Genomic DNA, 27,680 nt, shown 5'->3' on the forward strand with positions numbered 1-27,680 from the left:
AGAATCTGCCTGGGGCGTGGAGGTGGTACCGGGCTGTCCGGAGAAGAGCGCATTGACACCTGTATGGAGGGTGAGTGTTCCTCCCGGTGTCGATGCTTCACGGGTGCCGACTCCTTCGGCGCCCTGGAGCTCTCGGTACCGTGACGGGAAGGTGACCGATGACGGTGCTTCATTGCCTTCGCTCGAAGCACGTCACCGGTACCTCCCGGTACCGACGAGGAAGACATGGAATCCACACGTTTCCTCGGGGCCGGGTCCGAAGAACGGCGGTCCCGGTGGGCCTGTACCGCAGGAGCCCTCGAGGCAGGTGGAGACCCACTCGATGGCTCACTGCTGCCAGCGTGGGATGGTCTCTGGACAGCCATTACCTGCACTCCGGATGTCGATGCACTCTCCGGTGCCGACATCGATAGCGTCTCCGACGATCTCAGTACCGCTACCGACGTCGACGCCAAAGGACCGGGCACGGCTTGGAACAGGCGCTCCCACTGGGCCAATCTCGACACTTGTGTCTGCTTTTTAAGGGTACGGCAAAGAGTACAAGCGTCGGGGCGATGACCAGCCCCAAGACACTGAATACACGAAGCGTGTGGATCAGTGGCTGAGATTGCCCGGCTGCACCATGTGCACATCTTGAAGCCGCTGGCGATCTTCGAGGTCATGGACGAAAAAATCACGGTGGCGAAGTCAAAATCTCCGATGGTGCCAATAAAAAGGCACAAAAACAAGGAAAACCGTGGACGGGTGGCCAAAAGGGCCGCTCGCGACAACAAAAGAAAACTTACCGGGGAAAACACCAAGAAATAAAGGAAAAGAAGCTCTTTCTTTTTTTTTTTAATGAAGAAAACCGAGTGAACACACTCGAAAAAGACGCAAAAACGCGGCGAAAACAGCAAAAAAGGCTGTGAGGGCTCTCTCTGGGGCGCAGAGCAACCGATAAACAGCTGCCCTGAGCCACGGAAAAGAAGAGACTGAGGCACGTTTGCATTACGGGCGGGAAGTCGGTCGCACATGCGCGCGAGGGCTCTGGCAAACTTTGTTACTAGGGAAATCTCCGTTCCTGGGGCTGCCGTTGGACATCACCTATCAGTGAGAACAAACAGCCTGCTTGTCCTCGGAGAAATGGTGCTTGAAAATTGGTGCTGGAAAAGATTTTCACTAAGCGCTTTTCTATAAAGGACGTGCACCCTTTATAGCGTTTAAGTACGGTTCTCGCATCTAACATTGTGTACCATACTATGCCTGTTGAAACCTGGTATAAATGCTGGCACTCAAGTTGGATGTGCTGAGCCGGTTTTCTATATGAACCTGTGCAGTTTTAAAGAATGCCCCAGATACGCCTATGCCCCTCCCATAACCACACCTATTTTGGGTTGTGTGCTATGGGAGTTAGGTGCCCTGCATTACAGAACAGCCCACAGCCAGATATGCATGTAAATTCTAATTGTAGCCAATTGAAATCAATAATTTGTTGGTGGCACCCAATTATTGATTGTTAATGGCTTGTTAAGCTATTAAATTGTGTGCGAATCTTGGCAGCATGCCCAAATTCCTGTGCCCAACGTTGGTAGCCATATATTGAATCCAGGGGTTTATGTAAAATGGGACTTTCAGACTTTAACTGGTAGATCAGTTCTTCAGGCATTTGCGAATGGATCATATAGGGTGTGGTTCCCCATTTGTCAGCTAGCTTGTGTTTAAGGACATGGCTTAAGGACATGGCCTTCTACTCTTTTGCCTTATGAAGCTTCATTGCTTCTGCTTTGGATCCTTCAAGCCTCTTGAGCAGGTAGATAGGCTTGATGGAAATGTTTTCTTAGTCTGTCTATATGTCCCTTCAAAGCCTTTGGTAAGGTATCAGTAACAGTCTTCCCCAAAACTATCAACTTGGCTGCTTAGCAGAAATTTCCATCTTCTGGGTTAGGGTAATTTCACTATTATGTTCTATCATTGAGTACCCTACCCTCAGCAGTTTACCCTAATTCTTCCAAAGGAAAATGAAATTTGTATGTCATCTTAGGTTCTCAGGTTGTCAACAGTATCATTTATAGGGGCCATTTTCCTCACAATGCAGGACATTAACACTGTTCTTCTCAGCCATGACTCTCCTACTGCCATTCAGCATGAGTGTTTTTAAAAGAAAACTCCCCTTTTTCGTCCTTTCCTATTGGCCAGATTCTTTTCTTTGTTCCAATTGGTTCACAGAGTCGAGTGGAATACAGCAAGGTTCAATCTCACACACACACACACACACATACACACACACACTATACATACTAGTAAAAAAAGGCCCGTTTCTGTTTTAAAGGAAACGGGCACTAGCAAGGTTTTCCTCGGAGTGTGTATGTTTGAGAGAGTGTGTGTGAGAGAGAGAGAGTGAATGTGTGTGTGTGTGTGTGTGTGTGTGTGTGACAGAGAGAGAGTGAGACTGGGTGCGAGTGTGTGTGTGAGAATGAGAGTATGTGCCAGGGTCCCACCTCCCTCCCAGTTCCAAAGGAAACGGGCGCTAGCAAGGTTCCCCCTTCCCTCTCTCTCTCCCTACCCCCTCCCCTCTCCCTTTCCCTCCCCCCTCCCCCTCTCTCTCCCTCCCCCCCTCTCTCCCTCCCCCTCCCCCCAGTCTTCCTCCCTCCCTCCCTCCCTCCCCCTCTCTCCCTCTCTCCCTCCTCTCCCTCTCCCCCTCCCCAACAAGTGATTGGCCATCCAACGGTCCAATTTACTCAGGCTAAAAAGAATTCTTGGTTTATTGACAGCGCCCACAGAGCTTCCTCTGTGGAGTGTGAGCGCCTCCCTTTTGAAGCTGGCTTTGCATCGGAAGTTGATGTTCAAAAAAATAAGGTCGCGGGTCCTTAGGGTTTCCCTGCATTTTGTACGGAGGATGGGACGGTGTTAGAGCGGTGTGTGGTTCAGCACCATAGAGTTTCCTGGGCAGTGTGTCCGTGCCGTTGGAGGCCGGCATGCGCTGCTCTGTCGGCATCGGGGCTGTGTGAGTAAATAGCAAGATGGTGTCTCGGGGCAGGTGGGAACGCGAGCATCGGCGGGCGCCATTTTCACTATGCTGGCATGTTTGTCGGCGCACATGGCGCCCGATCTTTGGGCCACAGCCTGCGAGCCTTAGGACAGAAAGAGAGGGGTTGACACGCGAGTTGCGCAATTGTTTGAGGGCGCCCGCTTGTTGCGGTGACGCGAGTGGGGCGAATCTTGGAGGCCGATTGAATTCCTTTTTTTGTGTTTTTTCCTTTTTTCATCACCCACCTTCGAATCCGGACTTGGAGAGGGAGGGTGGCGGCTTTTCAAGCACCTATTTATGTATGAGGTAGTACTGATTTGTGTCTTCTAGACACTGAACCTGCTACATATCTATCAACCTGTCTATCTATATAGGCATATTGTAATATGTCTCAATATTTAGATTATATCCTATCAAAAGCAGTAGAGTAGTCACTTTTTCTGAGCTATTCTGTGAATCTCATGTAGCTAAAATTGAAAAAAACCAATATGTGGTACATCATATTAACAAATTCATAATTATAAAATAACTAATCACAACCCCTCCTCTTTCCTAAAATCATTGGGTATAGAAAAAGATATACTAGACAAAGAAACATCTATTCCCCAAAACTGCCAAAATGATAGCACCAAATGAATCATAACTAAATTTTAAAAATGGAAGGGGACTATTTTATAATCAACAAGGTTCCTTTGAGGTCATCCTATTGGAATGTAACATTTATAATCATCAGTCTACCACCTTCCTGCCTATTTAGTTTTTGTATTTTTTATTTTGACTTTATGCAAATAAAAGACTTGACATCATATTGAGCATAATTATCTCCACCAGTGTATGCTGAAAGAATTTAATATCTTAAACCAGTGGTTCCCAAAACTGTTCTGTAGGACCCTCAGCCAATGTTCAAAACATTGAAAATGAATATTCAGAAGATAATTTTACATGCTCTCTCTCTCTCTCTCTCTCTCTCTCTCTCTCTCGCCATCCTTCTCTTCCACCCCCATGAGCAGTGACACATACTTAGTGAAGAGCAGCACCAAGTTCTTCCCATGGCTTCTGGAGCTCACTGCCTCGGTCATAGTTTTCATTGGTGACTCCTTTATTTCTGCTTGTGGGTCTGCAGCTCACACTTCTCCTCCTCCCTCCCACCCAGGGTTCAACATCCTCCGCCCCCCCCCCCCTTAATACCCTTGCTGGTCTACCTTAAAGGTGCTCTTCTGCTGGTCCTGGGTGTGGCTGCATTGCATGTATGCTACCTCTGGCCTATTCCAAATCTTTTCCTCTGGCCTATCCTGCCTCCTCTGACATCACTTCCTGTTTCTGCCTGGGTGGGACAGGTCAAAGGCAAAGCTTCAGACCAGGCAGCACATGTGCAATACTGCCGCTGGCAAGGGGGTAGGTGATGTTGAATCACGAATGGGGGAGAGATGCCAAATTGTACCAAGGACAGGGGTTGTGAGTGGAAGAGAGCAGAAGAGATGTTGGAGTAGACAGGAGATGCTGCAATGTGATTAGTTTTTAAAATCAAGATTAGTGATATAGGCACCCTTTTACTAAGCACAATAGGCCTAACATGGGCCTACTGCATGCTAAAAGATCAGTACCACATGTTGTGCTGCCTATGAGTGGAGAGTAGGCATGCCTGCACTAATCAGGTAGCCTGGGCACATTACTGCATGCTACACAATTATCGTGAGAGTAGCACAGGAGCCCTTACTGCCTACTAAATAGGTAGCTGTAAGCGCTTCTGCGGTAATGGCCATGTGCTAATAGGGAAATTAGCAGGTGGCCATTACAAAAAACCCCACTAGCATGCTAAAAGTGGCCACACATGTGGGAAACCCAGGTGCTAAAGGTAGCTCTGGCTACCTTTTAGCACATCTTACTGAAAGGACTCCTTAATGCATTAATCACAGAGTTAACTGCGATTAAAATGCAGCCCTACTAGCTACACGTTTTCATATTGGTATCTCTCACTGCGTTACACAAATATGGTGCTGCAGTATTGCTTAGTAGTTCATTGTCCCTTGTGACCTTTAAAAAAATTGACACTTTCCTGCTTATTTTCGAAGGAGAAGGGCGCCCATCTTCTGACACAAATCGGGAAATGGGCGTCCTTCTCCTAAGCTCGCCCAAATTGGCATAATCAAAAGCCGATTTTGGGTGTCTTCAACTGCTTTCCGTAGTGGGGACAACCAAAATTCAAGCGGGCGTGTTGGCAGTGTCCAGAAGGCGGGACGTGGGCATGGTTAACAGATGGGCATCCTCGGCCGATAATGGAAAAAAGAAGGGCGTCCCTGACGAGCATTTGGCCGACTTTACTTGGTCCATTTTTTTTCATGACCAAGCATCAAAAAAGGTGCCTGAACTGACCAGATGACCACCGGAGGGAATCGGGGATGACCTCCCCTGACTTCCCCAGTGGTCACTAACCACCTCCCACCCTGAAAAAACAACTTCAAAAACTTTTGTCTTTTTTTTTTAGAATATGTCCTTCGCTATGCCTCCGTCCCTGCGACGGCAATTGAGGATGTCCAAAATGTGGATGTTTCTGTGGGAAGGATATCCATGCCTTTGCTATGCCTCCAACACCCTTTTTATTTATTTATTTGGATTTTGGATCACAATTAGCAGTAGTGGGATTTGAGCCAGCCACCTCTGGACTGCAAGACCAGTGTTCTAACCACTAGGCCACTCTGCCATTCCACTCCAATCTCTTGAAATTTGGCCATCCCTGTGGGGGGCGGGGCAATATGCAGGTCCCTGGGGAGGGAGGTAGGTGTGTGTCAGCAGAGGCATAACGAAGGCATGGACGTCCTTCTTTCAAACATTTTGGACGTCCTCAACTGCCCCCCTCCCACAGGAACGGCCAAATTTCAAGGGAGTGGAATAGAGTGGAGGAGTTGCAGAGTGGCCTAGTGATTAGAGCACTGGTCTTGCAATCTAGAGGTGGCCAGTTTAAATCCCACTGCTGCTACTTGTGAGCCAAAATCCAAATAAATAAAGGGGATGTTGGAGACATAGCAGGCATGGATGTCCTTCTCACAAACATCCACATTTTGGATATCCTCAACTGCCATTGCTTCCCCTCCTTAGGAAGGAAATCGTGTGCAAATGAGCTAACAGCGAGCAGCTCGTTTGCTTGCAATTTCCTTCATGCACGCCCGTTCCTTTCTGGATCAGTAAGGGAAGGGCTTTTTCCATTCAGTTAGTGGGACCAGTGCACTACAAATGCTGGCTCCTCCCATGACCAAATGGCTTGGATTTGGTCATTTCTGAGATGGGCGTTCTCGCTTTCCATTATCGCCGAAAACCGGGGATGACCATCTCTAAGTTTGACCTAAATTTCATGATTTGGGCGTCACCGACCATATTATCGAAACGAAAGATGGATGTCCATCTTGTTTCGATAATACGGGTTGCCCCGCCCCTTTACGGGGGCTGTCCTTAGAGATGAGCGCCCCCGTTCAATTATCCCCCTCCATGGATCCTATCTTGGGCAAAACATGGTCCGTTGTATGAATTGTGGTCTGTGTTCTTTTTCTGTGTGCTTTAAGTTAGTTTGTCCTATTATTACATGGTGTTCTTTTATTCTTGGTTTTTATTTATTTCTATTGTAAACCGCTGAGATCCTTATATGCTAGACAATATAGCAAGTTTTAATAAACAACAATAATAAACTGTGGGGTCCTTTCACTTAGCTGCAGTAAGCACTAAAGCATGCTTACCACAGGTTAAAATACACTACTGCAGGGCATGCTGGGAGCATGGTAGTTTTTGCTGAAGGCGTGTTCTGTGCTTATCGGTTAGCATAGATATATTGCCGTGAGCTAACTGATTAGTGCATGAGCCCTCATCACCTATAAAATAGGTGTTATAAGTGCTAACGTGCTAATGACCACACAATAATAGGAAAATTTGCCTGTGGCCATTATTGAAGAAATAGGAAAATCAGCCATTTCCCAGCAGCGCTGAAAGTGGCCTTAGCATGCAGGAAAGACCCATGTTGGGGATAGCACAGGCCACTTTTTAGCACTGCTTAGTAAAAGGGCCCCTGTAATAAATAGTCTCAGCTTACTCAGGCATTCAATAACAAGAAAAGAACCTGATCATGAAAAACCAGATAAAAGCGAGAATAAAGAAGCAAATGCCTGCATCAGGTATATGTTGTCTGTAACATAAATAAAAACTCATATCAATAAATTGTAATAAATAATAAAATTGTAAAAAAAAAAAGTAAAAACATGAATAAAATGCAATAAAATTAAGTCATACTGGTGACATAAAATAAATATATCAAATAAAATAAAAGCAATATATTAAATAAATTAAACAATCTAAAAACAAATACATATAAACAAATGATGTAAAACTCAAAAATGATTTGATATACCATGTTATGAGTAAAAAGTTGCTTGGTCATGAAATAATATAGATTTGCTAGAGGAAATCAAGAAATAAAGATCAATCTGAGATGGAAAAAATAAACTATAATAAATTTAAAACAAATCGGAGAAAATTTTTCTTCACCCAATGCATAATTAAGCTCTGGAATTCGTTGCCGGAGAATGTGGTGAAGGTGGTTAGCTTAGCAGAGTTTAAAAAGGGGTTAAACGGTTTCCTAAAGGACAAGTCCATAAATGGACTTGGGAAAAATCCACAATTCCAGGAATAAAGTATAGAATGTTTGTACGTTTGGGAAGCTTGCCAGGTGCCCTTGGCCTGGATTGGCCGCTGTCGTGGACAGGATGCTGGGCTCGACGGACCCTTGGTTTTTTCCCAGTGTGGCATTACTTATGTACTTATGTAACATGGCACAAAACTGTTTTTCTTGTGCACCTAAAAGAATACCCTAAAAATAAAATATCTTATAGTTATTGATTTAAACAACATAATAAACCAATATCTTAGAAAAGATTTATTGTGTCTGTATCATGTCATGATATCTTCATATGATGTTTCATTAGTCACTCAAGTCACTGCAAGTATGGTTATTAATTATACTCCTGATGCAGGCATTTGCCAAAAATGTAGCAGTGTTGGGTCTGTGTTGTGTTTCATTAAAACATTGTGTTTGCCATACTGGTACTTGTTTCCTTTATTCTCTCTGATCAGTGTTTCCTGACTGGATTTTTTTTCTGACTGGATTTTTTTTCTTGTCATCTTACTGGAGGTTATTTTGACTCTCTTCACCTGGATTAGTTGTTTATTTTTATGTTTATTTAAAATTTAGTTTACTGCTTAGCTTGGGTAGGCCAAAGCAGTTTACATTTCAGTGTAAAAACATAAAAGATAATATACAAAATTAAACAGCCTAGGAACTCCATAATACTGAAGAAAAGACCTATAATCATTCATACAGAAAGCATTCATCACAATCAGCAAAGTGCATGAGATTTCTCTCCAACAAAGATAACAATATACCTGGTCGTTAAATTCACCTTCCAAATTCAAAGCTTCTTTAAAAAACAATGGGCCTTGTTTACTAAGGTGTGCTAGCATAAGTATTGCCATACTGGGACAGACCGAAGGTCCATCAAGCCCAGCATCCTGTTTCAAACAGTGGCCAATCCAGGTCACAAATACCTGGCAAGATCCCAAAAAAGTATAGAACATTTTATGATGCTTATCCCAAAAATAAGCAGTGGATTTTCTCCAAGTCCGTTTTAATAATAGACTATGGACTTTTCCTTTAGGAAGCCATCCAAACCTTTTTTTTAAACCTCACTAAGCTAACCGCGTTTACCACATTCTTTAATTACACGTTGAGTGATAACATTTTCTCTGATTCATTTTAAATTTACTACTTTGTAGCTTCATTGCATGCCCCCTAGTCCTAATATATTTGGAAAGAACAGATGCTTCATGTCTACCCGTTCCACTCAACTCATTATTTTATAGACCTCTATCATATCTCCCCTCAGCCGTCTTTTCTCCAAGCTGAAGAGCCCTAGCATTATTAGCGCATGCTACAAATTAGTACGCACTAACTGTGTAGATGCCCATAGGAATATTATGCGCATCTAGATGGTTAGCGTGTGCTAAAAATGCTAACACGTCTCTAGCGCAGCAAAGTAAACAGGGTCCAATGTCTTCAACAAAATCTTAAACTTAAGGGTCAAATGAGAAATCTTTAAGCAAATAATGCTTCTAAATAATAAATTATAAATGATTGTGTTTGCAGATCTGCAGTGTCTTTGTAAATATTTCTGCTGTTAATGTGATTGCACCCATTTGAGTCCAACCTTCTGAAAATTCATTTAAGCTCTACTATCTGGTTACATTGACTCCCCATGATCTTGTCGCACCCCTGTTTTTCTTTGATTCTTCTGCATTTTTCTGTACCTTGGACTGATTGCTCCTTCACTGATTCCTCTTTGTCTCCTTTCTATCTTTGCTACCATTATTGGGATTTAGAGTAAAGATGCCGGTATCAAGACTTTGGTTATGTTGGATGAGCAAGGAGGTAAGTTCAGACTGTTTCAGGAAGGAAAAAAATAAAATTTAAATTAATTTTTGATGGTCAGTTGTCAGAACGTATTTGTTACTCTTTGGTGGTTGCAGGTGGGAAGGGAGAGAAAAGATGGTGAAGAGGGCCTTCAAGAACAGCTGAATGCCTATGAAATTTTGATGGATTATACTAGAAGGAATGGGGAAACAGGAAAATATTATTTTTCTCTCTGTAGCTTTATTGGAATTCTGCGACTAAATATACGCACAAAATATGGTGGTAGGTATCAGACAGATGAGCAAATAGTCCATATACTGCAGCTCTTTATTGTACAAACTTGCAAATGAGACCCAAGACAAGTCATGTTTCAGCATACAGCCTTTCTCAGGAGTCCATAATAACCATAGAGTACAATAATGATGTCTAGAAATAGGGAGCTGTATCGGACACAAAATTTGGTTCCACAGCTCTCTTCAAAACCCCATGCTGAGCTCAGCCTCCACCTACTCCAGCCCTCGCAGCTTAGCTGTGGAAACACATTTTGTGTCCGATACAGCTCCCTATTTCTAGACATCATTATTCTGTTGTATGGTTATTATGGACTTCTGAGGAAGGGTTTATGCCAAAACATGACTCGTCTCGAGTCCCATTTGCAAGTTTGTACAATAAAGAGCTTTTGTACATGGACTATTTGCTCGTGTGTCTGGTACTTCCCACCGTATTTTGCTACTATTTGTGTTTTGTGGGCTTCCTTTTGGTTTTCTCTTCTTACTGTTCTGGAACCAAATATATACAGTTATTTAGAGACATGTGAGTTTCACTTGGGATGAAGAAGGCAATTCTAAAACAGAATGTCACCATTTACATGCCAAAATTTAAATAGTCAGTTCATCTATTCTATAATGGCACTTGCGTGTCTAATTGCTATTATAGATTACTAGCATAAGTCAGCATCAATATACCTATATTTAGGCACTGAGTGTCTTTTTAAAGGCAAGCTAGTGCTTTTAGTGCTTTTTAATGAATAGCGTGTGCTAAAAGCTAGAGACACCCATAGGAATATGTGGGAATCTCTAGCATTTAGTATACACATATTAACACACGCACTAAAAATGCTAGCATGTCTTTGTAAAAGGACCCGTAACACTTATGCCAGATCTGTGGCTTAAATGCAACATTTATGCACATAATTTACTGTATTCTATTGGTTAAGCATGTAAATATTGACTCTGTGTCCCGCCCATGCTCCTCCCTATAAATACCTTCCTTGTATTTATGTGCTAAGCCATTTGAGCACGAGTGCACAAACAGCTCTTAAATTTAGGCAGCCTGTTACAGAAAGAAGGGGAAAATATTTCTCTTTTGGTGTATCAATAGAAATCAAACAAAATAAAACATGGAAAAGAAAATAAGATGATACCTTTTTTATTGGACATAACTTAATACATTTCTTGATTAGCTTTTGGTGTAGACATCAGCCTTTGCATTAATAACATAAATTAAGATAATTGAGGTTTATTCTGGGCAGATCAGTAACTGCCATTCTCATAACTGTAACAGTATGAAAGTCTTGCCTTATTGGATCCTTAAAATGAAAAAGTCCAAAAAAGTAAGAAGAAAAGATGACTGTTCAGAAACAATCCATGGAACAAAAGTCTGTTGAACACATTATTTATTTGTTGTCGATACACTCATACACTTTGAAGACTGGACATGGGACCGTGTTTCAGCAAAAATGCCTGCCTCAAGAGTCTTTGAGATTGTAGAATGATGAATTGAGTGTGATGGTCAAAAATATTGAGTAGCCTGAACTGAATTGGGCAAACAGTCTTTAGAAAGATGCCATGCCACCAAGGAAACTCACAATAATGCTGCTTCTCCTGTCTACTAAAACAACTTTCATATCCATGGGTGACGTATATCAGTCTCTCTTTGAATCAAATTCTCATCTTTTTCAAGCCTGGATTTTGTGAGTAAGACAGAGATCTAAGAAGCCATTTGCCAAACTGAGATAATGTATTAAAATATGTTAACTATCTGATACGGTGTCTAATGTGCATTAACATAGTGTTAATGTTTGTTAATGATAAGGCAGATGCTTGTATTACCATTAAGAGCAATACAAAAAGCAAAGATATCTGTGCAGGAATAGACAACTATCATGCATTATGTTATAGGGGAAAGTCTCATATAGTCACCGGGGCCTGGTGTATTGTTTCACTCACCAATAAGGTGAACCCCTATACGTGACGATTTTAATCATCGTCAAAAACCCCTTTCCTTCCTAAGTGTGCGGTGGCTGTAAAGATGTTTGGTTTATTGACTTTTTCTTTTTTTATTTTACTTCGAAATTACTTTGTGCTTATCGCTCAATCACCCACACACTCTAAGCATCTATATGTTGACAATGGCAGGCTTGAACTAATCACTTATCTGAATATTCCGGTGTGCATATGAATCTCTTGACCCCGACAGGTGCCTGTTTTGCTTTCCGAGCTTTGTCAAAGGAGGTGCTGTAGCACCGGATCTGTTGAGAAAGAACAACGCCTGTCAGCTGCTTCATAAGCTCTGTCGTACCGACACAGTCAATCATCATCGTGGCTCACATTGATTCAACCTCCTCAGTTCGCCGCCGCACTCAACTAATGGCGTCGTCGTCATCTTATCGACGGTAACTGGACCGGAAGTAACTCGCGCCCCCTAGCACATCCGGAGTCTGAATTGTGTTCACATAAAACATCCCCAGTGCAAATATGTATTCAGACCCCTGGGTTCGAAGGTATCTAGGTGATAAATCCAAAAGTTTTCCTGTTGCAATAATTTTCTGTTGCGGTCACTGCCCCTCGATGAGGGAACTATGTGGTCGATCACCATGCATCTTAAGTCATTCACTGTATGTCTACACTGTATACAGTGTTGGACCAGAGGTTCTCCAATGTTCTGGGTTGTGATACGGGACCTGTGTTCAGTCATCCTAGCATATAGTGATCTACTAGACTTCCCAACATAAGCCTTATTGCATGGACAACTGATATGATATATAATGTCTGGGGTGCAACAGGTCGTGTGGTGTCTTAGGTGGAACAACCGACTGTTGTGTGTGAGACATGTCGCTTCTACTGTCAATTCACAGGTTTTGCAGTTTGATGTGTTACATTTGTAGTGGCCCGGTGCCTCAGTTGGGATAGTAGGTACATCCTCTGGTAACTGTGCAGGACTGAGAAGTTCTTTTAGATTCTTTGCACGTGAGAATGCCGTCCTTAATTGATGTTGTGTGAATAACAGATGTGTTTTCATCACATCCCAGTGTTTTCTAATAATGCTGGCTAATGCTTCTCCACCTGGGGCAAACCGCATAATGAATGTCATCACTGGGTCTGATTGATCTGCATGTTGTCTACCTTGTAGGAGGAGATCTCTATTGTTATATTTGGCACAAAGGTATGCCCATCGGAGCACCCTCTGAGGATATTTCCTGTGTGTTAAATTAGTGTGGAAGCGCTTAGTTTGTATTTTGAAATCATCATCATCAGTTGTGCAGATACATCTGAAGCGGAGAAATTGTGAAAAGGGAAGACGTTCGCGTAGCGCTTTGGGGTGGCAGCTACTATTGATGATGTCTTCATGTTCTGGCACGGTAACCCAAATGAGTTGGAAGTTTTTAAGACATGGTTAAATCAATGTCATCAGAGGATACAATTCACTCTATCCTACTTGAGCACCGCTATACATTTCCTGGATGTGGAAGTCAACCTGATGCATCTCACGTTCGCAATGAAAGTATTTACCAAACCGACTGACAGAAACACTATTCTAGAATTTAGTAGCTAACACACAGGAAATATCCTCAGAGGGTGCTCCGATGGGCATACCTTCGTGCCCAGTGGGCCACAAACCCAAACCCCTCCTCCCACCAGGTGGTCTATTGGCCCCCCTCTCCCCTGTACCTCCCTGCACACTCTCTCCTCTTCCAGCACCGCCTTCAAAATGGCAACGCCCTGCTCTGCCCAGTGCATCCTGCCTAGTGTATTGTTTACCAGAAAAGCTTTTCATATTTTTAATAATAAGTTTTAAAAGGTTCTTAGAGCAGTGTTGCTCTAAATTATCAGGTTGAATGATGCTTCAAGAGCAAAAATTGGAATGGATGCACTTTTCACAACAAAAATGAATGCTGGAGTCTGATCTTTTTAGCTACAGATAAAGCATGCAGTTAAAATTACCATTGTTACAATGAAATTCCCATGCCTAGTCTCTTAGGGGTCCTTTTACTAAGCCATGGTAAAAAGTGGCTTTAGTGCACCATTGCATATTTTTTTCCCACATGCTAAGGTAGGCTTCGACAAGTTTTCATTAAATCTAGGAGCCAGCTCAAAAACATAGGAGCCAGTGTCTAATACCTTTACTACTACTACTACTACTTAACATTTCTAAAGCGCTACTAGGGTTACACAGCGCTGTACAATTTACATAGAGGGACAGTCCCTGCTCAAAGAGCTTACAATCTAGAAGACAAGTGAACGGTCAAATTGGGGCAGTCTAGATTTACTGAACGGTAAGAGTTAGGTGCCGAACGCAGCAATGAAGAGGTGGGTTTTAAGCAGAGACTTGAAGATGGGCAGGGAGGGGGCTTGGCGTAAGGGCTCAGGAAGGTTGTTCCAAGCATAGGGTGAGGCGAGGCAGAATGAGCGGAGCCTGGAGTTGGCGGTGGTGGAGAAGGGTACAGAGAGGAGGGATTTGTCCTGTGAACGGAGGTTTCGGGCGGGAACGTAAGGGGAGATGAGGGTAGAAAGGTAGTGAGGGGCAGCAGACTGAGTGCATTTGTAGGTAAGAAGGAGAAGCTTGAATTGAATGCGGTATCTGATTGGAAGCCAGTGAAGTGACCTGAGGAGAGGAGTGATATGAGTATATCGGTTCTGGCGGAATATAAGACGTGCGGCAGAGTTCTGAACAGATTGAAGGGGGGATAGATGGCTAAGTGGGAGGCCGGTGAGGAGTAAGTTGCAGTAGTCAAGGCGAGAGGTAATGAGAGCGTGGACGAGAGTTCGGGTGGTGTGTTCAGAGAGGAAAGGGCGAATTTTGCTGATGTTAAAGAGGAAGAAGCGACAGGTCTTGGCTATCTGCTGGATATGCGCAGAGAAGGAGAGGGAGGAGTCAAAGATGACTCCGAGGTTGCGGGCAGATGAGACGGGGAGGATGAGGGTGTTATCAACTGAGATAAAGAAGTGGAGGAAGAGGAGAAGTGGGTTTTGGTGGAAAGACGATGAGCTCGGTCTTGGACATGTTCAGTTTCAGGTGGCGGTTGGACATCCAGGCAGCAATGTCGGATAAGCAGGCTGATACCTTTGTCTGGGTCTCCGCGGTGATGTCTGGTGTGGAGAGATACAGCTGGGTGTCATCAGCATAGAGATGATACTGGAAACCATGAGATGAGATCAGGGAGCTCAGGGAGGAGGTGTAGATTGAGAAGAGAAGGGGTCCAAGGACAGATCCCTGGGGAACACCAACAGATAGGTTCACTTGCTTCTCCTTTCCCACCATTCCAACATTGTCGCCAGTGAAGTTGGGGGGGGGGGGGGGTTAAATTTGGAATCCTCTCCCAGATTAACAGTTGCTCTTTTAGAAATTGACTTACTAAGATTTTTTTTCCTATTTTGTGTCTCTGGGCAAAGAAACTTTAATAAATCAGTTCCTTAGGGTACCTCTGTTAATCAATTGCAGGAGTCAGTAATCTCCCTTCCCCAAAGCATGCTGTCAACTGTGTGACAGCACCCTCTAGAAAGGTGAAACAAAGAGGCAATTGCCTCTTTGTTTCACATATCATCATAGCCTGGGTCCCCATCTGTTTCTCTCTCATACACCCCCCCCCCCCCCCATCCCCCTTCAGCCTTTACCCAGGCTGTCTGAGGCTGTTATTCACACCATGGGAGTTAGGTGCTAAAACCAGATATTTAATGCTGAGCTGTTTCTGGTGACCGGCATTGAATATCCAGTTTATTTTTGGTCTGTTTAAAGATATCTGGCTAAGTTAATATTCAGACTTAGTTGGTTTATTTATTTGTTTAGATTTTGCTCACACCTTTTCAGGTAGTAGCAGCTCAAGGTGAGTTACATTCAGGTACTCTGGATATTTCTGTCCCAGGAAGGCTCACAATCTAAGTTTGTACCTAAGGCAATGGAGAGTTAGGTGACTTGCCCAAGATCATAAGGAGCAGTAGTGGGATTTGAACCAGCCACCTCTGGATTGCAAGACCAGTTCTCTAACCACTAGGCCACTCCTCCACTGGTTATCACTAACCCAGGCAAAGATATACCAGATATTCAAGCGGCCAAATATGGCCAGGAAACCAACTATTAAAATCAACGGATAGCTGGTTATACTGTATCAGCCAACATAACCATCTATCTGCTAGTCACTAACCGGGGATATTCAGCGGGGGATAGCCAGTTACATTCTATTTAACCGGTCAGCAGCCATTCTGGCTGATTAAATAGAGCTGAATATTAGGGGGAGTTTGTCTCTTCTCATAACTCCCCCTCCCAGCCTTCACACAATCTGTCTCTTCTCATATCCCCCCAGCCTTCACCCAGTCTCTCTTGTGCCCCTTGCCATCCTTTATTCGTAACAGTGCTGCCTGAAACTGAATCTCTCCAGCCTGCTCATTGACTATACTTGAGCCACATGGTGCAGGAAGTTGGGGAAGTCTCACGGTTTCAAGTCCCACAAGACTTCCCAAACACCCTGGACCACGTGGCTCAAATATATGCAGAGCCTGATTGCTATGCAGGGTGGAGAGAAGCAGGTACAGACAGCACTACGGTAGGGAAAAAAATTATGGGGGTATGAAATCCTGGGTGCCAGGATGAAATTTATAGGAGCTAAGGCTATTCTTACCATGGCCATAAAAATGGCCTTTTTTATTTTTTATATTAATGGCCATGGAGTATGTTGATATCAGTATGCGATCATTAAAAAATAAGCGCATGTGTCCTTACTGCCTCCCATTTTGTAGGCGATAAGGGCTCTAACACTTTACATGCGCTAACCAGTTACCACGCAGTAATGTAGTTGCGATAACTGATTAGTGCAGGAAAGCCCACTCTCCACCCCAGACGCACCCTCTCAAAAAAAAATTTAAAATATATTTTAGCCCACAGCTAGCACATCCACATTTGGAGTTAAAACATTTACAAACATCACACAATACTGCTGTTAGATTTCTTTGCGATGCAAGCTGTTTCGATTGTTGTTCACCTTTTCTTCAGTCTCTCCACTGGCTTCCACTTTGCTCTGGTTTCTCATCTTATTTGTCAACCTTGATACTTCCCTATACTCCTAGGCACTTTTGCTCCTTGGATGCACATCACCTGGTCCTCCCTTTACCACGGAATGCTCATTATGAGTCCACAAGGCATTGTTTTTCTTTATAGCACCCTGCCTGTGGATTTTATTACCTCGAGACATACGTAGTTTATTGGCTTTTCCCACTTTTAAAAAGATCTTAAAAACCTACTTCTGTGAGCAGGCTTTTTCTCCACACTGAGTGATGGTTACCTAGCCTGTGGTTGAACTTCAGCAATTACTATGTGGTTTGTTTTGTTTTTATCTTATGGCCTGAGTGTGTTGTCTGTATTCTGTCCTGTTGAAATGATGGCGTTCTTTTCCTATTTGTTTTTAGACTGCTCACTACTCTAACCTGCTGGAAGGGCAGTATAGCAAGTTCTTAAATAAACAAAAACAATAAATAAACAATAAACTTACCACAGGACACCTGAGCACGTTCCACGGTCCACCATTTTGAGTTGCATTAGGTGCATATCATTGCCCAACATAGGGTCTCTTTTACCAAACCATGCTAGAGATTCCCGGCACGACAATGCTGACAAAGCCCATTTACTTTGAATAAGCTTCATTGGCATTTTCATGTGGAAATCGCTAGCGCAGTTTGGTAAAAGAGGCCCGTAGCTTGTTAAAAGAGCCTCTTTGTCATACCTGGGTGCTTTGCAAGTTAAAGAAGTGCAGTTTAAGCAAGACTTGTTTTCTTCAAAATAGAGATGTTGCAGGGGCAAATGGCACATATATAAGTAAAATATTCAGGATGATTAGAAAAAAAGGTTAAAACTTGGTCTTCAGAAAACTGGAATTGAAAAAAAAAATAAATTCCATAGAGCACCTGGACTGGGAGTATTGTATCTGTCATTCACAGACTTGAAAGTAGTTGTTTTAATCCACTCTCATTGGCTTATAACAATAATATAACTTTTATTTTAGGGAAAGATGCTATTTTCAGTCTAACATAGGAAAGGTTTGCTCTGGATTGCTACCTAGCTGTTTGATTTAATTTGAGAACGAATGTTCTTGCTGCTATACATCACTTTGGTTTCAGAATGCCAGAATTTCCAAGCAGGAAATGCCAGCAAATTCAATTACAGTGCAGAGGGTGGCGCTAGATGGCTGTCAGCAAGGATGCTGCTGACTGAGCTCCATCTTGTTTCTTAGAGTGCTTTGCCTTACCTGATCTCTTCAATGCCTTAACAAAAGGGGAAGCCTTGAGCACCCCTCTCCCTCAAGCTCATCTTCTCCTTCTCTTCGGCAGATGGAGCTTATTCAGTTCATGCGCCAGAAATGTCACATTTGGTATTTCTGCTGTATAGGGCATGAGGAAGAGCCATGTACTGGAGAATGATACCACACAGCCCGATTGGCCCAGCTAATCCTCCTGCTCCTCAATCTATGGTGACCCCTGAGACACATACAGCAGCTGGAATACCATTGCCACCTACAGCTTCTGTTGGAGGGGTGGGGTCACCAAGTACTTGGGACTTCTACCATCAGGAAGCCAGACATCGGTCTTGACCATATCAGGAGGATTTCAGGATGATTCAGGAAAATGCATTGTCATTCCTTCCATGGTTAAACCTGTTGAAGTAACATTGGACTCTATTTGGTCAGTTCTAGAATCTATACACAAGGTATGTGCCTCAGTACTTCCTACCGTACGGTAGGCGAAAAATCAATCAGGATTCAAAAACTAGAAGATGCTTTAAAAATTTATGAGGGGGAGTTTAAAGCTATGACAGCCAGGTTCAACAGTTAAAACAGACTCAAAGTGTTTTAACGCAAGATCGTTTATTGTTTCAGAGAAAATTGGAGAACTTGCGCTTGTTGAAGTTTCCTCAATTAATTACAATAATGCTTCCTACAAATATCTACAAGAGGTGTTTAAATATTCACCGGAGGGCTTCCCTCCATTACATATAATTTATTATATTTCAATTCCTAAGAAGCAATCAACGCTGGTTAGTGAATCATCTATGGTGGAAGTGTCCTCGGTTAGTTTGGACTTGACCGATAGCTTGGAAAAATCTCATGAGGAGGTTACTGTGAGGACCACCTTGTTGGTTACATTTGTTTTCAATCAAGATAAGGAAACTTTATTATATCTTTATTTTAAGTCTAAAGACTTGAATTTTTTTTGGTGGGAAAGTTTCCATATTTCCTGATGTGGCAAGGTCCACTCAATCCAGACGCAAGCAATTCCTCTCTCTTCGGCAACTTGTGGTTGATATTGGTGCTAATTTCCAGTTGAGATATCCATGTAAATGTATTATCTACTTTGATAATCATCAATATATATTCTATAATGTTTCCCAATTGCAGTTTTTCTTGGCAGGGAAAGGTTCTACTAAAAATGGAGACTGATTTACCTCAATCAGTCTGAGCTGTAGTGTATTGTCATTCAACTTGCTGTTATTTTAATAATATTGTTTCCTTTTGAATTCCCTATTTTCCCAGGGATATGGACTTTTTGCCTTCCTCTATTTGTGGACTAGATAGGGTTAATTTGATGTAGTATTGTTGTTTTGAAATGATTGTTTCCTTTTTGTATTTTTCTTTTCTATATTAACCTTTTACTCTTATTCAATTTATTTTGAATTTAAATTTAAATGCAAATAAAAAGAATTTTAAAAAATTTCAGTTACAGTGCAACAATCAATACAATAATATTAGGAAATAAGACAACTGATCATTCTCAAAAGAGTTCAATTGTAAAAATTGTTTAAAAAGTATAAATAAATTCAAATGCGTGTGTGCTTTTATATAAGTTGATTATGAAATCAGTAATTCTGGCACCAGGGACCAGATCTAGCGAGAGTCCCAATTCCCTAATTCCATACAAAAGACAGGAGTCACCACATGGCAGACATCTCTAACAGTAGTTTATTAGCTTCTAAATGGGAGGTGCTGTTTCACTATCCCATTTTCAATAGTGAGGGACAAGCAAGTCCTGCAGGACTCCAGGGAACCCACCTGTCCCTAGTGATTGAAATCACAATATTAAAGCACCACCCCACACTGGTAGCAAAGCAATTAGAGGACACCCATTCGGCTTAGAGGGAACAGGGCGCCTCCCGACCCTTCTATGATTCTCTCTTAACCCCATCCAATCCTAGGTGTGTATTTTATAACCAGTATGTTTATTTTGCAATTGCTCAAACTCCTCCATCCTACACGGTATATACCTTGGATGTATAAAAGTACACACATTCATGTCAATGCAAGTACTTTACACATGGGGTAATTTTATAAGAGAGATCTATAAGTGCAAAAAACCCTTTATAAAATTAACCCCATGAAGGGCAGTTCTGTAACAGGGCACCTGACAGGAGCCTATTCTATGGAATTGCACCCTTCATGCTAAGTAGCCAGTTTAATCATAGCCTCAAGAGCTTACTCACATTGCTAATTTTTTATATTTTTGTTTCGCATTTAAAAGGAATTTTGCCACCAAAGTTATTTAAAAAGATACTTGTCCCATTTTGATGAGCTGGTATTTTGCCATTACTACCTCAGTTGGCCTAAGATGGATCTATAGTATAACTCTTTTTCACAAATATTTGACTTTCTCTCATTTCTCTCTTTTCGCGTTGCTGTTCAGCATGTGTGCCGTGGGAGGTTGTGTGCAACAAACATGAGGGCATGTTTACTAAGCTGTGTTAAGCAGCTTGCTCGTGTTGTACCACTCATTATATGTGAGCGCTAACTCATGCTTTCAAGACTGCCAATAACATTGCTGGAAAAACCACCACCTCAAGAGGAGATATGATGGGGTCGGGTGGGGGGGAGTTGACTGAAGAAGAGGAGAAATGCACTTTAGGGGGTTCAAATGAGTTGAGAATTGATTGCAGAAGAGGGGGCCAGAAGTTGGCATTTTGAACCTGGAGCTAAGCCGAGCAGCTTAAAATGGCTTTCTAAATCTGCGTGCAGTAGTTACATGCTAAAAAATATTTTTAAACATTTTTTGGATGGGGTGTGTCTGGGAGTGGAGAGTGGGCCTTCCTGCACTAATCAGTTAGTACAGCTACATTACCACTTGCAGATTAGCATGTGAGCCCTTACTGTCTACAGAATAGGTGTCAGTAAGTACTCACACGCTAATAACAACAATAGTCCATGGACATTTTACTGTGGTAAGAATGGCCTTAGCGCACAGGAAAAACCTGCATAAGGATGCATTATGGCCACTTTTTACTGCAGCTTGATAAAAGGACTGCTTGGTTGGGCGCCCCCTAGTTCTTCTACTTTTGGAAAGAGCAAATGAGAGATTCATGTCTACTCATTCGACTCTACTCATTATAGAATAGTCTTCTATCATATCTCCCCAGAGAAACCTCTTTTCTAAGCTAAAGAGACCTAACCCTTTCCTTATAGGGGAGTCATTCCATCCCCTTTATCATTTTGGTTACCCTTCAACTATATATTTTTTGAGGTGCGGTATCCAGAATTGTACAGAATATTTGAGGTGCAGTTGCACCATGGAGAGGCATTATACCATAAGGACCTTGCAAAAACTTTGTGGAATCACACAGAGACCAGTACTCTTTTATAGTGGACTTGTGATTAAATAACATCTCATTGCTCCACACATTCCTCACACTGACTTTTCTTTAGATGCCATTTTTGTAAAGTAAAACTACAATCCTATATAATAAAACGCACCTCCAACGTTCTGAAGCTGAGAAAGTGAAGCCTTGAAGCATTCATGCTCCTGCTGTATCCATCTCCTGAAATGAAATAGTAAGGAAATCACTTTTGCTCCATCCGAAACGCAACGCCAGCTATACCGCCAGGTAGAGTTCCTCGCTTTCCCCGCCTCAGATATGACGTCACGTACTTCCCTGTTCATAAAGACCAATCACTGGAAGGGAATGCTGCAGAGTTGCCAGGCAATGGAACGTGACGTCACACGCATGAGGGTGTCGTCATTCAGCCCTTCCCAGTTCGCAACACCATCTCCATCCCCTAAACTTCACTGAAAAGGAAAACAAAAAGCAGAAGAATCCAGCGAGAGTGGCCGGAAAGCGAGGCAACAGAAAGCTAATGAGACAGAGAAGGGGAGAGGAGGAGCCCGGCAATACTCCCAGGATCAGCTGTCGTGGGATTTGAGCAGAGCCCGCAGTTCAGCTGTGGGAAATGTAGGAGGGGGCTTCGGGAGAGGGGGAGGATTTCTGATGGTCGCTACGAGCCAACTGAGGCATGAGACATCAACTGTGCAAATACGAGCGCGTGATCCAGCTCGGACACAGTGATAACTGTAGGGTCCTGGCGAATTCATATCTGAGGCGGGAAAAGCGAGGAACTCTACCTGGCGGTATAGCTGGTGTTGCGTTTCGGATGGAGCAAAAGTGATTTCCTTACTATTTGGGATAGTCATCTGAAGAGGTTTCGGTGGTGGCGGACTGGAGCATCGAACTCTTGTGAACACAAGCATGGGTAGGAGAGACATTGCAGACCTGGTTGTGTGCAGTTTCAACGAGAATGTTGCAGTTGTGGCGCAGCCAGGTGTATGTGGGAAGAAGTTTTGTGCTGTGAGGACTTTTGAAGAAAACCGTGATTGAGTGCACAACTCTGGTGGTCTTAAGTTGTTTGGGTGCTGACGTGGGAGTGGGGTGGGGAGGGAGGGGCATTGGCACACACTCTCATTCTCACACACACTCGCACCCAGTCTTACTCTCTCTTTGTCACACACACACACTCGCACATTCACTCTCTCTCTCACACACAGTCACTCTCACACACACTCTCTCTCAAACATACACACTCCGAGGAAAACCTTGCTAGCGCCCATTTCATTTGTGTCAGAAACGGGCCTTTTTTACTAGTAATATAAAGGGGCTCATTTTCAAAACAAAGAAACATCCAAGAAACGTCATAAAGTGGCAGAAAGATGTTTTTCTCTCAAAAATGTCCACATGGTGATTTTTGACACCCCAATTTTAAACATTTTGCTGAACAGTTTATTCAAATTTCAAGGAGGCATGTTGGGGGCATGTTTTAGGTGGGTCATGGGCGGCAAAAGATAAGATGTTTTTCTGCAATAATGGAACAAAATGAAAACATCTAGGGCCAAAATTAAGATCTGTTTCAATCACAAGTAAGTGATCAAAAGGTGCCCTAAATGACCAGTTGACCACTGGAGGGTTTAAGGCATAACCCTCCTTATTCCCCAGTGATCACTGACACCCTCCCAGCCCCTAAGATGTGACAGTGATAGTACATACCAGGCTCTATGACAGCTTCACCTATGATGGTCATTCCTATTAGATCATCAAGCAGGTCCCAGGAGTAGCCAGTGTTCAGTGCAGTGGACTGTAGAGAAGGGACCCAGGCCCATATCCCACTCTAACTAGTACACTTGAGGTGGAACGTATCCACTCATCATACAATATAAGGAGCTTATGGTGAGATGAATACCTGAGACCTTTTATGTGAAGTCTACTGCAGTGCCCTCTAGGCTACCCCACTACTCTTATGGGATGTCTTGCCAGTCTACAGATGGCCCCCAGACATCCCAATGGCTGGTTTTGGGGCATTTTTCTCTTGGAAGTTTTATTTTCCAAATGGTCTCAAAAGAAAAACGCACTGAACACAAAACATCTAGTTAAAAGGCAATTTTCAAACCAAAAAGACTTTTTCAGGTTCCAAAATGGCTATGTTCACCTCTCAATTTTTGGATGTTTCTAGCAAAACATCCAAAATCGGACTTAGACATTTTATTGAAAATGCCCCACCAAGTGTATTAGCTACCTTAATGGTGATAATGTTTCTTTTCAGTTTTCCACACTCACCAGTATGAACTCAATGAACAACCTCGAGAAAACTGTTGCAGTAATCTTGTGAAGACTTCTAAACTCACACCCTGTAAAATGTGTGTCTTTCTAACTGTGAATTACATTGTTTAATTCCATTTCTACATTTTATCCCCATTTACCATTTCTGTGTTTTCTAGTTCTTTTTCCTGTCAGTTCTGTTGAGCATTTGGATTTTTTAATCAATATAATTCTAAGAGAAATGATTAACAAAAGCACATTTTAAAATCTTTTTATTTTTTAAGATTGATTTTATATATTTTTGCTGACCTAAATCTGATTAAAAATTTTACAATTATCCACTTTTTGATCACTAATAACTAGTGTCTGTTAAGGGTCATTTGATGATTTTCCATTACATGCAATATATCCTGTGACACTTCCATCTCTGCAATGTACCATATTTTAGCTATAGCTGAAATATTCATAAAATTCTTCAGTCAACAAAATATATTTTATATTTCTTTGAAGAACTGAAAATCCATTGGAAGGCAAATCTTATTCTATCCATCTGTAGGAAAACTTAGAGTAACTCTGATGTTTTCCAATAGTTATTTTTTCTAAAACAAATTACTATTTTTTATATTGAACTATAAAGCATCTTTTTATGATTTGCAGCAGAGATTTTTTTATTGAAACATGTCATGAGCGCAATGTGTTACACTGTTTGAATGGAACTTCTGTGTTGTATTGAGTTAATGTGCTGTGGTCAAGACATGGGCAATTACAGAGGCCTACAAATGCCATTACATTTTCTTTGAATTACAATATTTGAACATCTTTTTTTTTAATCTACCCATATTAATAGAAGGCATCCCAGTTCAACACTGAGCCTGCATACATCACAGCTGCAATGCCTCAGTTGGAAGAATGCATTCATATATCTTTTTTTATATAATTCAGTTGACATATCATCTTCCATGTTCTGTTGAAGACAAATAAAATTCATTCCATACTGTCATCCCTTTGTCCTGACCAGAACAACTCGATCGTGTTGAAGAAGGCATGAACCATATCAACCAAGACATGAAGGAGGCCGAGAAAAATTTAAAAGATTTAGGGAAATGCTGTGGCCTTTTCATATGTCCTTGTAACAAGTAGGTACTGGGTGCCGACTCTGCTCTCTGGTGTCCAGTTTTTGTCACAGTGAATGTCTGAAGTTTTGTCTTTCTTCTTTGTCCCTTTTTTCATCTGCTTCATTCTGTGGGGATAAAATGCTTGTGTTTAATCAGAACAACTGGAACGCATCGAGGAGGGACTGGAACAAATCAATAAGGACATGAAAGAAGCAGAAAAGAATTTGACGGACCTAGGAAAATTCTGTGGTCTTTGTTCTTGTCCCTGTAACAAGTAGGTGCTGCCTGCCTGAACCTTTGAGCACCCAAGGCTGATATCTAAGCCTTGTGCAGCTCATCCTTACTATGGGCAGGATGAGCATGTGGCATGCAGAGAAGTTCAGTACTGATTCCAATGCATTCATCTCATAGTGCGGACAACTAAGTGGGAACTATACACATTAAAATCAGGCATACTGCAGTGCATGCTGCATGATACCCACCATTCTAGCCAGCATGCCAACATTTTGCATAACATGTACTGCAATCTGCTATTATGTAGACAACAAAAATCATTGTTTTATCCTTCACTACCTAATTTCAGAAAAAGTAATTACTTTTTGAATAAGGCTGAAACCAGAAGTCAGTCCACTGGAAAGCATAGTCCAAATGATTTGGCTTACCATAATTGAAATAATGCTTTAGTAGGGACTACTAGCTTTTCAGTTTGCTCAGTGAATTTCTTGTTTGACCAGATGCCAAAATAAATCATCTGATCAGTCATCTGCAGTCTAACCATGTGACATTTTCCAATGTTTCATTAGATCTTTAATTGTTGATGGCTCATGGTTCTGGTGCCTTTAAATGAAGTACTTTTGTATGCTAGTAAAAATGTTGAAATGAATATTTTGGAGGCTCAGTATGATGGAAAGAAAGCTGTTCTCTTCAAAATTAATTGCTAATTTAGGACTAAAATGTGCCAAGTTTGTGCATCAATTTAGAACAGCTGCAAATTAATTGATTAATGTTAAATTCAAGAGTTAAGCGTCTAAGGTATAGTAAACACCAAACCAAGATAATTCTTCTTTAAATACATTGAAGAGGTAATTGGTGTTTGTTTATAACCAATTATAAAATTTTCTTGTCCTTTTTTAAACTAAAATCTAAAAACAATAATAAAACCAAGGGTCAGATAACTTATTTAGGTAGAAGAAAATCATCATGTTAGAGAAAATGCTTATTACTCTTTTAAACAACTTAATGTTATTTTTGTATGCTGTGCTGCTTTTTAATGGGCCAAAAAGAGAAATGGTGTAGTATGTGAGCTTTTAGGACTTCAGATTAAGAAGAGGAGGTTTGCGAGGTCTCCAAAGCTCATATATTATGTCTTTCTTCTTGATTCTTTTAATGGTTCTCCAACCTTTGGGACTCCAACTTTCTCCAGAGCTAATATGGTTACTGGCAGCCTAATTCAATCAACATTTGAAACCCAAGTAGTTTCTAGCAGAACTGAGAGAAATTTCAACAATTCTTTTTTTTATTTCTTGTTATGGAGAATTTACAGACCCCAGTATTCAAAGCATATGAAAATTTCCCATGAGTAATGTTTTCATGTGTTTTATATAGCCTATCAAATATGTATTAATATTATCAATAACATTTCAGATTAAATGTCCTGCTTTCTTTCAGTATTACAACAAAAGCATGTGATTATATAGTCAAAGTCTATCTGAGGTGTTATTGACAGAACATTATTTTACTAACATTCTAACAGGAAGCTAAGATATTGATCATTTCTAGAGGACGTGCAACACCTTATGACATGACGTGTAATCTATTTTAGAAATCTCTAATTGACTAATTTTGTCTGGTGTATTTTATGGAACACAGTCTTCCCTTTTTCACGTTTTCCTAAATTTCCAAAAGAAAGATGAGCAACAGAAAGTATAAATGAGCCACCTTCATTGTAGTATTTAGGAACATTTATTTTATGTCCTTTGGCATTATTGGAGATTAAATGGTTCTGATAGTTAACAAATGCTGCAGATATGTGCAACTTTCAGTTCCAGATTTATTTGTTTGTACACTCACTTACCCTCATGTAAAAATAAGCAGACAAGAATGTAGCTTGCAGTGTTTATAGTCATTTAAGAAGTGGGGAACCAGTTCTATGTATGACAATAAACTAGGGGTAGTTAATCTCATGAAACTGGGTTAATGTCATGGACTAAGGTGACATTCTTTTACTGCAGACCCAAAAGCTTATCATGTTTTTTTTTTTAATTAAAGAGCATTATACTACTGACTTATACTGGTATCAGAGAACTGCAAAATTATGTCACACATGTTAACATCTGCATCTGCAGGCATGCCTGTATTTTAATTTTCTTTCCATGATAACACAGTCAAAACTGGATCACTAATGGTTCAGCCAAATTAAGCATCTCAAGATATTATCTAAACATTTGGAGTGGTGAACCTCAAGGAAGACAATCCATTTTTGCCTGTGTTTAGCTCATTGTGAAGGCTGTTACTGCTGGTGCATTACTGGAATGATGAACCACTGGAGCAGTTGTATTTAGTGAGAATGCTTCTCTTCTTTTACATGCCTGCAGCAGGTGCATGAAGAAGTTGCCTAGGATTCCTCAGTTTTAATGCAAAGCTGCTTCTACTCTCTTTTCTCCTGCACTCATTTCACTATCACCTACTGTACTTTTGTCTCTGACAAGGGTTTGTACATCAGCTCTCAATGTATGGCTACTATTTTCAAGTACCGATATATTATTTTGAAATTCTACTGAAATTACCACAGCTGTGACTTTCTTTGAAAAATATGCTGGCATTCTGCAAACAACAGTTGCAAAATGCCTATGGAATAGATGTCCACACATAAGAAAATTGTCACTTTTTTACTATTTTAAAACCAAATTTTACATATCCCTTTTGGCTAGTGTGTTGCTGTGATGTGATGTACACACCATACTTGGTGGTTTTGTTTTATGTCTGTCTTACAGTATGT

At 41.6% G+C, this 27,680-nt stretch overlaps 1 protein-coding gene across 3 annotated transcripts in view; it reads left to right on the forward strand.

The window, feature by feature from the left end:
* Positions 1-27,680, forward strand: part of LOC115464700 (synaptosomal-associated protein 25) — a 161,319-nt gene that overhangs the window by 102,150 nt on the left and 31,489 nt on the right. For 2 of the 3 annotated variants that reach the window (XM_030195061.1, XM_030195062.1), the window contains exons 4-5: positions 9,425-9,473; positions 24,839-24,956. In XM_030195061.1, coding sequence (XP_030050921.1) covers positions 9,425-9,473; positions 24,839-24,956 — 167 coding nt within the window. Of the gene's footprint in view, positions 1-9,424; positions 9,474-24,585; positions 24,704-24,838; positions 24,957-27,680 lie in introns of all 3 variants that reach the window. The other variant, XM_030195063.1, reaches the window with a different exon arrangement.

Source organism: Microcaecilia unicolor, chromosome 3 (assembly GCF_901765095.1).
Source record: "Microcaecilia unicolor chromosome 3, aMicUni1.1, whole genome shotgun sequence".
Classification (NCBI taxonomy): domain Eukaryota; kingdom Metazoa; phylum Chordata; class Amphibia; order Gymnophiona; family Siphonopidae; genus Microcaecilia; species Microcaecilia unicolor.